The following is a 12,899-nucleotide window of genomic DNA, read 5'->3' as shown; positions in this document are numbered from 1 at the left end:
TACTCTAATGATATGGGCTACCAAAGGAAAGATAGAAAGAAGATATAGTATGAACAAAAAGACTAATTTTTTTCCAAGTGCTACTTTGACAGGAAGTTTTTTCAAAAGGTGGGGGTGAATTTCAAAGTAAGTTTACTGAAAAAGTTGGCAACCTTTCACAGCAAAGATATTGAAGCCTAAAATGTACAAAGTGCTAAAAGATTTATCAGTAGGGTACAGAGAGGACTTCCCTGGTGGTGCAGTGATTGGGATCCACCTACCAATGCAAGGGATATGGGTTCAGTTCTTGGTTTGGAAAGATTCCACATGCCCTGGGAAGGCATGTGGAAACTAACAAACATTGTTACCAACTAAGGTCACCAACTAAGACGGTGACCCACAACTACTGAAGCCTGACTGCCCTGGAGCCTGTACTCTGCAACAAGAGAGTAGCCCCTGCTCAGTGCAACCAGAGAAAGCCTACACACAGCAACGAAGTCCCCTCGTAGTAAAAAATAGGTAAATAGATAATTTTTTTGTTAAAAAGAATTGTGATTGACTTTAAAAATATAGTACAGAAACTAGACTTCTGAAATGTTCACAGTAGTCTATTTTGTAGCAAGGTAGGGAGTGACACTCCCTTTGTCACTTTCTTAGCTTCTGTGTTATCACATAGAGGTTAGCTGGTTATTTTGTGGCAGGGCACTTAAAAGAGTTTTCAGACTAAAAGATAAAATTTCCCTTCACAGAAAAATGCATTTTAAATTTACTGACCTTTTCTGTAGGGTCCTTTAAGAGTCAGTGGGTATTTTTTTAAACAGTTATAATAAATACACCCCCATGTCAGTCTTGAAGGTTAAGTTGAGAGTTCAACAGTGAGTGAGGAAAATAACTGCTTTGGAAGGAAACTTAGTTCATGGAGAGAACATTTGGAGAACAGATATTTGTGTTTTCATTGTTATGTAATTTTATTGCCAAAAATGATGTAAGTTGCATACCTAGAAAACCTCTCATATCTACACACTTAAAATCTGGGACTGAAAATGTCTACCCTGTTTTAAAATCTTTCAATTGTAGAGTTTTGGTGGATTTCAAACCCATTTGTTAAAAACACAAAAGTGCAACAAGTGCTGATTGGTTGGTAAAAATTAATAATTGGCATCAGGAAAGGAGATGGCTTACCAGCTAAACTTTATCAAAAAACGTTGCATAATTGGGGGGTGGAATTGAAAAAGAATCGTGATGACATGGTAAACGCAGCCTCTGGAATCTGCCTTCCATTGAGAGTTATATATCTTTTTCAAACATCTTTCTCATCTATGACAGTCACTGCAACCAAGTGCTGAAACAAACTAAACTTAGATCCACACCTTCACATAGCTGTATTATAGTCTATAATTATAGCTGTATTACTATATTACTATATGGTTTTTCCAGTAGTCATGTATGGATGTGAGAGTTGGACTGTGAAGAAGGCTGAGCGCCGAAGAATTGATGCTTTTGAACTGTGGTGTTGGAGAAGACTCTTGAGAGTCCCTTGGACTGCAAGGAGATCCAACCAGTCCATTCTGAAGGAGATCAGTCCTGGGATTTCTTTGGAAGGAATGATGCTAAAGCTGAAACTCCAGTACTTCGGCCACCTCATGAGAAGAGTTGACTCATTGGAAAAGACTCTGATGCTGGGAGGGATTGAGGGCAGGAGGAGAAGGGGACGACAGAGGATGAGATGGCTGGATGGCATCACCGAATCGATGGACGTGAGTCTGAGTGACCTCTGGGAGTTGGTGATGGACAGGGAGGCCTGGCGTGCTGCAATTCATGGGGTCGCAAAGAGTTGGACACGACTGAGTGACTGAACTGAACTGAACTGATATTCACCCAAGGTTTTTTTTTAATGAAGTGTATGCAGTCACATTCTCTGTGGGGAAAAAATGTATTCATGACATCGTAGTGAGAGCCAAAATAGTTTTTTGTACTGCAGATAATATAAAAAGTTTAAACGATATTTCATCTTTATCTCATCCTTTTAAAATGTCCTTTTGATGTATGCTTTAGAACATACATAATGTATTAATAGAGTAACATGTACATCATTTTACAAAACACTTAAATATTGAGAATGCTTCTCAAAATATTTTCAGTAGAGAGATGTACAATCAAAAAAGTTGAGAGACCTCCGCTTGAATAGTGCCTACGTTGTTGTAGGCATCAACCAGGTCATGAATGCAATGTGCTGGGCACACAATAAGTCCTCGGTGAATATTGGCTCTTACCATATCCTCTATATGAGTAATGCATTAGAGGCACTGTGAAATGGTGAAAAGCAAGAGCCTTACAACATTGTAAAGAAACTACACCCCAATAAAAAAAGAAAGAAAAGCAAGAGCCTTGCCTTCAGGCAAAGTTGGATGTATTCCCTTGCCATTTACTAGCTGCAAGAATGTGACCAATTTCTCTGAGCCTCAAGTTCTCATTATTCCCTAACTCCTAGAGCTGTTATAAAGATTAAGAGGAAAAAAAAGAATAAGAGAGATGATGCACTCTTGGTAACAGTTTTATTGAAATATAAATAACATACCATAAACACCACCATTATACAGTGAAATGAACCATTCAGTGGGCTTTTGTACATGCACAAGGTGGGACACCATCACCAATATCTAAGTCCAGAACACTTTCATTACCCCAAGAGGAAACCCACTGGCAGTCATTCTCCGCGCTCCCTTCCCCTCCCCAACTCTCCTCACCCAGCCTAGGCAACCTACTTTCTGTGTCTGTGGACCTGCCTCTTCTGGACATTGCATACAAATAGAATCAGCCTGCATGCAGTCTCTTGTGTCTGGCTTCTTTCACTTTAGCACAATGCTTTCAGGGTTCCTCTATGTTGTATGTCGCATGTATCATTACTTCATTCTTTTGTCACCAAATAATATTTCACTGCATGGATATAGCACATTTTGCTTATGCATTCACCAGTGGACGGGCATTTTGGCTGTTTCTGGATTGTGGCTATTGTGAATACTCATGCATGATAAGGCAGGTTTAATGTTTAGCATGGAGCCTGCCAAGCACCTAAGTGCTCAATACCAGCACGTGGTTGCTGTCCATGTTATTAGGGAGTGCTACATTGGACGATGGGCGCCTGGATGTCAAAAAGAGAGGTGGAAGTCACCAGGGACAGTATTCACTTTCTGCACAATGTCACAGAGAGCTATCCCTGCCCGCCACACCCAAATGAGTAAGGCAGTGTGACCCAGAGGCATGAGCACAGGTCTGGCTCCATCACTTTTGAGCTGCATGATACAGGGCAGTTCACTTAACTTCTCTCAGTCTTGTGTGAGACAGTTGGCTATAAATACTGTTTTCTCTACATAACTCACAGCCTTGCTGCCCAGGTCAAAGAGATAATTTAAAAATATGAAAGCACTTTGAAAACCATAAAGCATTATCATTGCAAGTCTTACATATTACAGAAACTCACACCTCTAGAAGAAAGTCAGGAAACATTTGTTCTATTCATCACCCTCCTTCTCTCTCCAGATTGTTCAGATTCTCTTCAACATGACACCCTGACCTTCTCACCACAGCCCCTATGGCTAGTACCTCCTTCCTTGAATCTACTTAAGGGCCAAGGGTGAGCAGCCTGATCCTGGGTAGAAACCTGAATTCACATTAATAAAGGGCCTGCAATGTCTCTGTTTCCAGGTAGAAATCTGTTTGACCTTTCTGGTTTTCTTCAGTTCAATTCACTTCAATCTTTCCCAGCATCAGGGTCTTTTCAAATGAGTAAGTTCTTCGCATCAGGTGGCCAAAGTACTGGAGTTTCAGCTTGAACATCTGTCCTTCCAATAAACACTCAGGACTGATCTCCTTTAGGATGGTCTATTTGGATCTCCTTGCAGTCCAAGGGACTCTCAAGAGTCTTCTCCAACACCACAGTTGAAAAGTATCAATTCTTCGGCACTCAGCTTTCTTTGTAGTCCAACTCTCACATCCATACATGACTACTGGAAAAACCATAGCCTTGACTAGACGGACCTTTGTTGGCAAAGTAACGTTTCTGCTTTTTAATATGCTGTCTAGGTTGGACATAACTTTTCTCCCAAGGAGTAAGCGTCTTTTAATTTCATGACTGCAGTCACCATCTGCAGTGATTTGGAGCCCCCCCCCCAAAAATGATCACAGTTTATTGTGATCCACGCAGTCAAAAGCTTTGGCATAGTCAACAAAGCAAAAATAGACGTTTTTCTGGCACTCTCTTACTTTTTCGATGATCCAGTGGATGTTGGCAATTTGATCTCTGGTTCCTCTGCCTTTTCTAAAACAGCTTGAACATATGGAAGTTCACGGTTCACGTATTGCTGAAGCCTGGCTTGGAGAATTTTGAGCATTACTTTACTAGCGTGTGAGATGTGTGCAATTGTGCAGTAGTTTGAGCATTCTTTGGCATTGCCTTTCTTAGGGATTGGAATGAAAACTGACCTTTTCCAGTCCTGTGGCCACTGCTGAGTTTTCCAAATTTGCTGGCATATTGAGGGCAGCACTTTCACAGCATCATCTTTCAGGATTTGAAATAGCTCAACTGGAATTGCATCACCTCCACTAGCTTTGTTCGTAGTGATGCTTCCTAAGGCCCACTTGACTTCACATTCCAGGATGTCTGGCTCTAGGTGAGTGATCACACCATCGTGATTATCTGGGTCATGAAGATCATTTTTGTACAATTCTTCTGTGTATTCTTGCCACCTCTTCTTAATCTCTTCTGCTTCTGTTAGGTCCATACCATTTCTGTCCTTTATCAAGCCCATCTTTGCATGAAATGTTCCCTTGGTATCTCTAATTTTCTTGAAGAGATCTCTAGTCTTTCCCATTCTGTTGTTTTCCTCTATTTCTTTGCATTGATCACTGAGGAAGTCTCCTATCTCTTCTTGCTATTCTTTGGAACTCTGCATTCAGATGCTTATATCTTTCCTTTTCTCCTTTGCCTTCTGCTTCTCTTCTTTTCATAGCCATTTGTAAGGCCTCCTCAGACAGCCATTTTGCTTTTTTGCATTTCTTTTTCTTGGGGATGGTCTTGATCCCTGTCTCCTGTACAATATCATGAACCTCAGTCCATAGTTCATCAGACACTCTATCTATCAGATCTAATCCCTTAAATCTATTTCTCACTTCCACTGTATAATCATTAGGGATTTGATTTAGGTCATACTTGAATGGTCTAGTAGTTTTCCCTACTTTCTTCAATTTAAGTCTGAATTTGGCAATAAGGAGTTCACAATCTGAGCCATAGTCAGCTCCCAGTCTTGTTTTTGCTGATTGTATAGAGCTTCTCCATCTTTGGCTGCAAAGAATATAATCTGGTTTTCTTAATGTCTAATAATAGTTGGAGCGCCCTCTTGTGTCTCCACATGGTAACACCTCAGGCCTCTTCAATGAGGTGATATTTTTCTTCAGCGTCAATAAAAGATGTAACGGAAAATTTTTTTTCTACTCACACTTCATGGCCCACGCTTGACACTTGGACTCCAGTTAAGCCATTGCAGCTTGAGTCTTAGGCAGGCTTCCTGCTTACACTCAGGCCTAAAGATTTCTTTCTGCTCCCTGCCCACATCTTTCTCTTCAGTTAGTTTGAAAAACCGTGTTCTCATCATACACAGATTTCAGCTTGGTCTTACCACCTTCTATTATTCCAAGCTTACCCAGCTCCCAAAGTAAGATCATACTTTTTTTATAAAAGGGGAAAAAAGCAAATCCAAAACACTAAAAAGAGGATGTTTTAAGTGTTTACTAAATATGATTTGTTCTATAACCTAAGGAAAAGATATTCAGAATGTTAAACCTTTCACAGGGATCCCTTCAAAGGAGGCCCTGACACTTGGAAAGAGGCAAATGACAACCAGAGGCAGTGATGTCCGTCAGTGTGTGCACGTGTGCACACACACATGAACACACATTTACACACTCATAGTCAAGCTCTTTTGCTCAGTGAGAAAGAAGCTTTCTCTCTTACTGAGAATCATGTGGTGATATCAGCACAGGTCTTTGGAGGAAAGGAGACTTATCATTTATGTCTGGAACCTTAAGAATGTTCCCTGCTCCTGCCCTAGGGAACTTTACTTCTCATATTTCACACAATCTGCTCATATCTGCTCTACATTCATGGATTTCTTAATATCTATATTTATTTATTTGACTGTGCTATGTCTTAGTTGTGGCATACAGTATCTAGTTCCCAGACCAGGGATCAAATCCAGGTCCCCTGCATTGAGGGTGTGGAGTCTTAGCCACTGGACCACCAGGGAAGTCCCCCCATGAATTTTTCTGAATCCATAAGCTCCATTGGCAAACTCCACTGTGAGCCAGATACACACGCTCTTGACTTCTCCTGGGGTGAATTTGTACACCTTCTCCTGTGTGCAAATTAAATTTTTGTAATTCAATTATGATTTCCCACCAGCCTCCAATAAGATTTCTGAGCTGTACTCCTCATCAAGTTTGATTTTCAATACTTCAGCTTAAAGTTTCTCTGCGTCCTTCCATCCTCTCTGACAGCTAAACCTTATCTGGAAAATGAAAACCCTGACTAAGGAAACATTAACAGTTCTTATAGTTTGAATATTCCAGGACAAATAAACAAACCCCCAGAAACACTGGAGAGGCTGCCATTTGGAAAAGATACCAAGTACCACCATTTAAGGGCTTCCCCGATGGCTCAGTGGTAAAGAAACCACCTACCAATGCAGGAGACACAAGAGACATGGGTTTGATTCCTGGGTCAGGAAGATTCCCTGGCGGGGGTGGGTGGGTGGGTAGGGGGGTGGGGGGTGGGGGTTGGGGGGGTAGGGGGGTGGGGGGAATGGCAACTCACTTCAGTCTTCTTGCCTGGGAAATCCCATGGACAGAGGAGCCTGGTGGGGTAGTCCATGGGGTCTCAAAGAGTCAGACACAACTTAGCGACTAGAACAACAACCACTACCACCATTCGAAATCCAAACCTTCACCCTACATCCAACTTTTCAAGAGGCCATCTCCAAAGGCTTTAAGGGTTTTGCCCCATTCCCTTGGAGGGGGAGTAGCTGCCTCAGAAGATGGGCATTTTGGGCTTAGGAGGGTCTGTACTATCTCTTCTGCTTTCTGCTCTCTTCACCCCACTCCAGAGACCTGTTGATTGAAGAAAAACACACAACCTAGAAGTTGCAAGTTCTGTCTTATTCGGGGGACTTACTGAGGACTATAGCCCAGGAGATGGCCTCTCAGAGAGCGCTGAGGAACTCTTTCAAAGAGGTAAAGGAGGAGCCAGGATATATGGAGTTCTTGAAGAAAAAGTAAAAGCATGTGTTTGAATATCAAAGATTACTGCTAATCCCCCCCAAAATAGATATCTGAAACTAGTGATTTTAGCCCTTTCCTGAGTATGGCAAGATGTAAGAGCCTGAGCTTATTGAAAGTATTCCTTATATAAGCATCTAAACTCTCTAGGGCCAGTATCCTTTTTTTTCTCCATCCTGAGTTTCAGTCAGAGCACACAGGGTGGAGGGATGCAGGGGGTCATCGGCTGCAGTGGCCAATGGCTTGATGGCATTTCTTTACTGGAATGACAAGCACATTCTTTGTCCACAGACCCTGTGTACTGAAACAGAGATGGGCGCTGTGGTTCTGCTGAATCGTGTATGCAATTGGTGACCTATACAAAGCACTTACTAAGTAAAGAGCTGCTAGGGCGGCACCCTGGCTTTGGTCTGTGGCAACAGTTAAGCAAGGGCACGTGCATCCTGGGTCTGTGCCTTTGCGGTCGTTGAACTGGAACCAGAGATAATGTTACTGCTGATAGGGAAGGGAACTACCTGCTTAGTGGTGAGGAAAATTAATAGTCCAAGCATTCTTCCATCCTGCATTCTCCATGCTGGCATTTTGATTAAAAAAAAACACTGTTGCAGCTGTTTGCATATTCTGGAAGTGTGTGTGGTTTGGTGTTTACAGATTTGAGGTTGTGGAGGGAAGTTTCTAGAGCAACGGAAGTAGCTGCTTGTCAGTCAGGGTTCATTTTGAAAATGAAAGCCTGAAAGCTTGGGGCCCACTCTGGGCCTGGTCTCTGAGGAATCAGCAAAGGTCACGAGGTGGCTTTGGTTAGCTTAGTGAAGCAACCACTTGTTCACCTTTTGCTTCTCTTTCAAGAACTGACCAAGTCTATGAGTTGCTTTAGGTGTCCTGCAGATTCAGTCTGGGGCAGAGATGCTGGAGTGGGATCCCCCCCTCCAGGTTCTGCGGGCAGACACCTCCCCCAACACGGGTGCATACAATGGTCTCACCCCCACCCCAGCCACATATATACACAATTACATTTCCCCAGGCTGCCAAACCAAAAGGTGGTTAAAGTATTTCTCACTCACCTACTCGGTACACAAGGGCAGCACAACAGAGTCATCAAAGAATTTAGTTTGATTGGCATGTCAGAGCTAAGGGAGAGAAATACAACACAGGGCAGTCTCTTCTGGCTGCCGAAGGAGTAATCCAAATAGGTGGCTGGAGGACTGAAAAGGATCATTCTGGGCAGGGGTAATCAGAGGAGGCTCAGTGGAGAAGGTGGCAACTGAGACCAACCTTGAAGGGCAGGGGGAAGAACTTCACCAAATAGAAACTATAAGGGAGGACATTTGGGTAGAGGAGGGTGAATTCAAGATATGCTCAGGTTAGGACAAATGCACTCATTTGGCTGGAATTTGGGACTTGTGTGAGTGATTTGCAGTTGATAAGCTTGGTTTGAACGCCAGGTCCTCTGTGCCAGAACAAAGGCTATGGTGTCACCCATACCTGCTCTTCTACTTCCTTCTGGGTGACCTTGGGCAAGTGGCCTAACCTCTGTGCAAAGGGAGGATAGTAACAATACTTAGCTCTTGAGATCTTTGGGAAGGTTAATAGAATAACACATATAAGCATTTGGCAGAGTGGCACATGAAAACAATGTTCAAAAAATGGACTACAAATGCATAGGCTGTCATGAAGGGAAGCTCCAGATATTTAGGACTGGTCTCAAATATTTGAGGGTTAAGGTGGAAAAGCCTCTGGTACCTTCCATCACTGTGAGACCCAGTAGAGGGGCCTGGCTTAGCCTCCCTTTGGCCTAGACTATTGGAACTGTCTCCTGGCTTTCTGCATCTCCCATAATCATCTTCCTTGGTGGTGGTGGTTTAGTCATTCAGTCATGTCCAACTCTTGCGACCCCATGGACTGTACCCTGCCAGGCTCTTCTGTCTATGGGATTCTCTAGGCAAGAACACTGGAGTGGGTTGTCATTTCCTTCTCCAGGGGATCTTCCCAACCCAGGAATCAAAGCCGGGTCTCCTGCATTGCAGGCAGATTCTTTATCAACTGAGCTATGAGGGAAACCCCTAATCATCTTCCTTAAACCTACCTTAATCATGGCTGTGTCTATGGCTCAAGAACCTTCTGTGGCTCCCCACTGCTCACTGACTGAACTCCCTAACATGGGGGAGGGTGTGGGAGATGCAAGAACTACCGTTTATTGAGAGAAGAAAAGAACAAAGAGGAGGCTGTTAGAAGTGAAAAGGTAAAACAGCCTCGTCTTTTAAAAACCCTAAAACAATGAATTCCCAGAAATCAGCAGGTCCTTCTAGAAGAGAGCAGGATACATCTCCGAAGAGGGTAAGGCGTTCCTGGCCAATGACTGATTCACCTACTTCTTCAGGTCTAGTCAGGAAAGGTTAAAGAGGAGATGAGGGCAGAGAGCTGGGTAGGGAGCCCCCGGAGGGGAAGCAGGATAATACTGTTGTTTAGTCGCTAAGTCCTGTCCAGCTCTTTTTTGACTCCATGGACTGTAGCCCACCAGGCTCCCCTGTCCATGGGACTTCGCAGGCAAGAATACTGGAGGGGGTTTTCACGCCCTCTTCCAGGGGATCTTCCCGACCCAGGGATCCAACCCACGTCTCTTACGTCTCCTGCATAGGCAGGCGGATTCTGTACCACTGAGCCATCAGGGAAGCCCTAAGCAAGGGAATAGTCCTCAGTTCCCTGAAAGGGCTCGCGCCTGGACCCTTTCCCGAGTTTCTCTGCAGGAATCCGGGGCAACTGCGGGAAGGGGTCAAGGCACAAAAGGGGAGTGCAAGGGAACCCTAGTCACACGGGGCAGCCAGGCCACCTCCCCGAATGCGAGGCGCGGGACAAAGGCGGCTCAAGGACAAAGTGCACGGAGACTTCTGAGGAGATAAGAGGGAAGGACGAAGGAAGGGGCGGGGAGCTAGCGCCCCGGAGCCTTAAAGATCACGCTCCCGGAGGCCTTGGCTGGAAGCCGAGCTCAGTTCGCCGGCGAGGGGGTTCCCTGGATCCTCTTCACTCCGGTAGCTGTGCGGATTCAGAGAACCCGGCGTTTGGAGCAGCCGGGCGGCTCCGGGCGGCTCTCGAACCCCGCTCGCAGCCCGCCCCCGCGCCCGCCCCAAGGTTGCCCTCGCCGGGCGGGAGGCGGGGCCGGCAGCTCACCTGGCCGTTTGGGGCGGGGACGCCCGAAACCTGGGGGGACCGAGGCGGCGGCTGCACCCCGGGCGCTGGAGAGGGGCTCGTCCTGGGGGCCGGGCCGGAGCTCCCACCCCTCCGCGTCGCCCCCACCCCCGCAACGCCCGGGCCCTCCCTCGGCTCGCTTGCGCTCTCCCTCCCTCTCCTCCCTTCCTTCGCTCCCTCCCTCCGAGCTCAATTGCTCAAGCTGCTTCCTTCCCCAAAGCCAGCGCCAGTTCCTCTCGGTGGGGCCCGGGAAGGGCAGCCGACGCTAGACATTGGGACCGCCGTGGCGGCCGGACCATGGCCGAGCCCCGAGGGGCCGCCAAGCCGGCCCCCAAGGCCTCCTTCGCACCGACCAAGCTGAGCCCGCGGAGCGCCCCGCAGCCCCGCCCCTCGAGAGTGGACGCCGGCAGCCTGAGCAGGTACCGGGGCAACGCCGCCGCCTCCAGGGAGCCCCCTTTCCTTGGCGCGCTGATGCCCTCGGGAACAGGCTCGGCGCGCCGGCGGGGAGCGCGGCTGGAGCTGCTGGGGCTGCAGGGGGCGGCTCCCGCCGGGTGGTTGTCCGAGGAGCGCCTGGAGGAGCAGTCCCCGGGCGGGCCGAACGGACTGGGCGGTAGCGGGCTGTGCCTGGAGCCCCGGGAGCACGCGTGGATACTGGCGGCCGCCGAAGGCCGCTTTGAGGCACTGCAGGAGCTGCTGGAGGCCGAGCCGGGGCTACTGCTGCGGGGAGACCCGATCACGGGCTACTCGGTGCTGCACTGGCTGGCCAAGCACGGGCGCCACGAGGAACTCATCCTAGTGCACGACTTCGCCCAGCGCCAGGGGCTGCGGCTCGACGTGAGCGCCCCGGGTAGCGGCGGCCTCACGCCCCTACACCTGGCGGCCCTGCAGGGCCACGATATGGTCATCAAGGTGCTGGTGGGCGCCTTGGGAGCTGACCCCACGCGCCGCGACCACAGCGGCCACCGGGCCTGTCACTACCTGAGGCCCGACGCACCCTGGAGCCTGCGGGAGCTGTCGGGGGCCGAGGACTGGGAGAGGGCAGGCGGCCGAGATGGGGATCCTAACAACGCCAACAACAACAGCAGCAGCAGCAGCGCCGCCGCGTGGACGCTGAGACACGCCCCGAGTGCAGTGGGCGCGCAGGTCGTGGAGAAGACGGCCAGACCGGCGGTGGCGCCAGCCAAGGGGAAAGACTCCGTGGGCAGCCGGGTGGCGCAAATTCAAGGCTTTCTCCGCCATATGTTCCCCTTCTTCCAGGACCGTTGAAGGCGACGGAGACTGGAGAGCGTGGAGGGACCCCGACGCAGCGACGAGGCCTCTGTCCCGGGTGGTCGCGCGACCTGCCCCCCCACCCCCATGGGGAGGCGCCCGGGACTCAGCTCGAGCCGCAGCCATGGGCGCTGGGCCTGCCAGGAGCAGACCCCCTCGGTGTGGGTCTCCTACTACACCGGCCAAGAGACGCTGAAACCAGGCACCAAGCGGTCCTTGTGCCGAGTCCCCAAACTACAGGATTTAGGAGTTCGGGGCAGAAGCTTGGGACAAGGAAAGTTATGCTTCCAGTAGCCATTTCTTGGCAGGCAGAAGCTCTGGGTTTATTAGGAAACATTTGCTAGAAGAATGAGATAAGACTGTAAACCAGTGATCCAGAGGAAGTCTAACTGCAGGCCTGACTTAGCTATTAACAAGTTATTTTGGGGAATGAACCAGCCCTTGTCAACCTGCTCCGGAGACAAGCAGGGCTTACCGGTAGGGGACCCTTTCTAATGTATCCCCAATGACTTCTTTAGCATATTAAAATGGAATGTTTTCCTTTCACATGATAAAGCTGTCATTTGAGTGACTTTTTTTTTTCATTAACCACCAAGGGAGAAGCTCCCTGTGTTTGCAGGGAAGAGGTCCAGAACAGACTCTGGACCTCACTCTCAAGAGAAAGTGGCCAAGCTGTACACCAAAGGAGCTACTTTCACCTTGGCTCTGAGTAGAAACACGCTGTTTAACTGTCTCCCAGACTCTTTGGCATCTAGGTCTGGCCTCCTGTGAGTCTCAGTCCAGAGGAGCTGTCTGCAGGGAGGTGTGTGTGTTTGTGTGTGTGTGTGTGTGTGTGTGTGTGTGTGTGTGTGTGTTGCTCAGTCGTGTCCAACTCTTTGCAACCCTGTGGACTATAGCCTGCCAGGCTTTCAGTCCATGGAATCCTCCAGTGGGTTGCAAGTGTCTTAATTTTGTAGCTGTAGTCACCATACACAGTGATTTTGGAGCACAAGAAAATAAATTCTGTCATTTTCCACTTTTTCCCCATCTATTTGCCATGAAGTGATGGGACCAGATGCCATCATCTTGGGTTTTTGAATGTGAGTTTTAAGCCAGCTTTTTCACTCTCCTTTTTCACCCTCATCCAGAGGCTCTATAGT

At 47.8% G+C, this 12,899-nt stretch overlaps 1 protein-coding gene across 1 annotated transcript; it reads left to right on the top strand.

The window, feature by feature from the left end:
• The first annotated feature begins 10,500 nt into the window (after nt 1-10,500).
• SOWAHD (sosondowah ankyrin repeat domain family member D) lies at nt 10,501-12,315 on the top strand. Its single transcript, XM_018044310.1, has one exon. It carries the CDS (start codon nt 10,789-10,791, stop codon nt 11,755-11,757), a length of 969 nt encoding a protein of 322 aa, XP_017899799.1. The 5' UTR covers nt 10,501-10,788; the 3' UTR covers nt 11,758-12,315.
• Nucleotides 12,316-12,899: the final 584 nt, after the last annotated feature.

Source organism: Capra hircus (assembly GCF_001704415.2).
Source record: "Capra hircus breed San Clemente chromosome X unlocalized genomic scaffold, ASM170441v1, whole genome shotgun sequence".
Classification (NCBI taxonomy): Eukaryota; Metazoa; Chordata; class Mammalia; order Artiodactyla; family Bovidae; genus Capra; species Capra hircus.
The sequence above is the reverse complement of the archived record's forward strand: the minus strand, read 5'-3'. Positions and strand labels throughout refer to the sequence as shown.

Coding starts and splice junctions, on each gene's coding strand:
- SOWAHD (XM_018044310.1), top strand. CDS start 10,789: ATGGCCGAGCCCCGAGGGGCCGCCAAGCCGGCCCCCAAGGCCTCCTTC.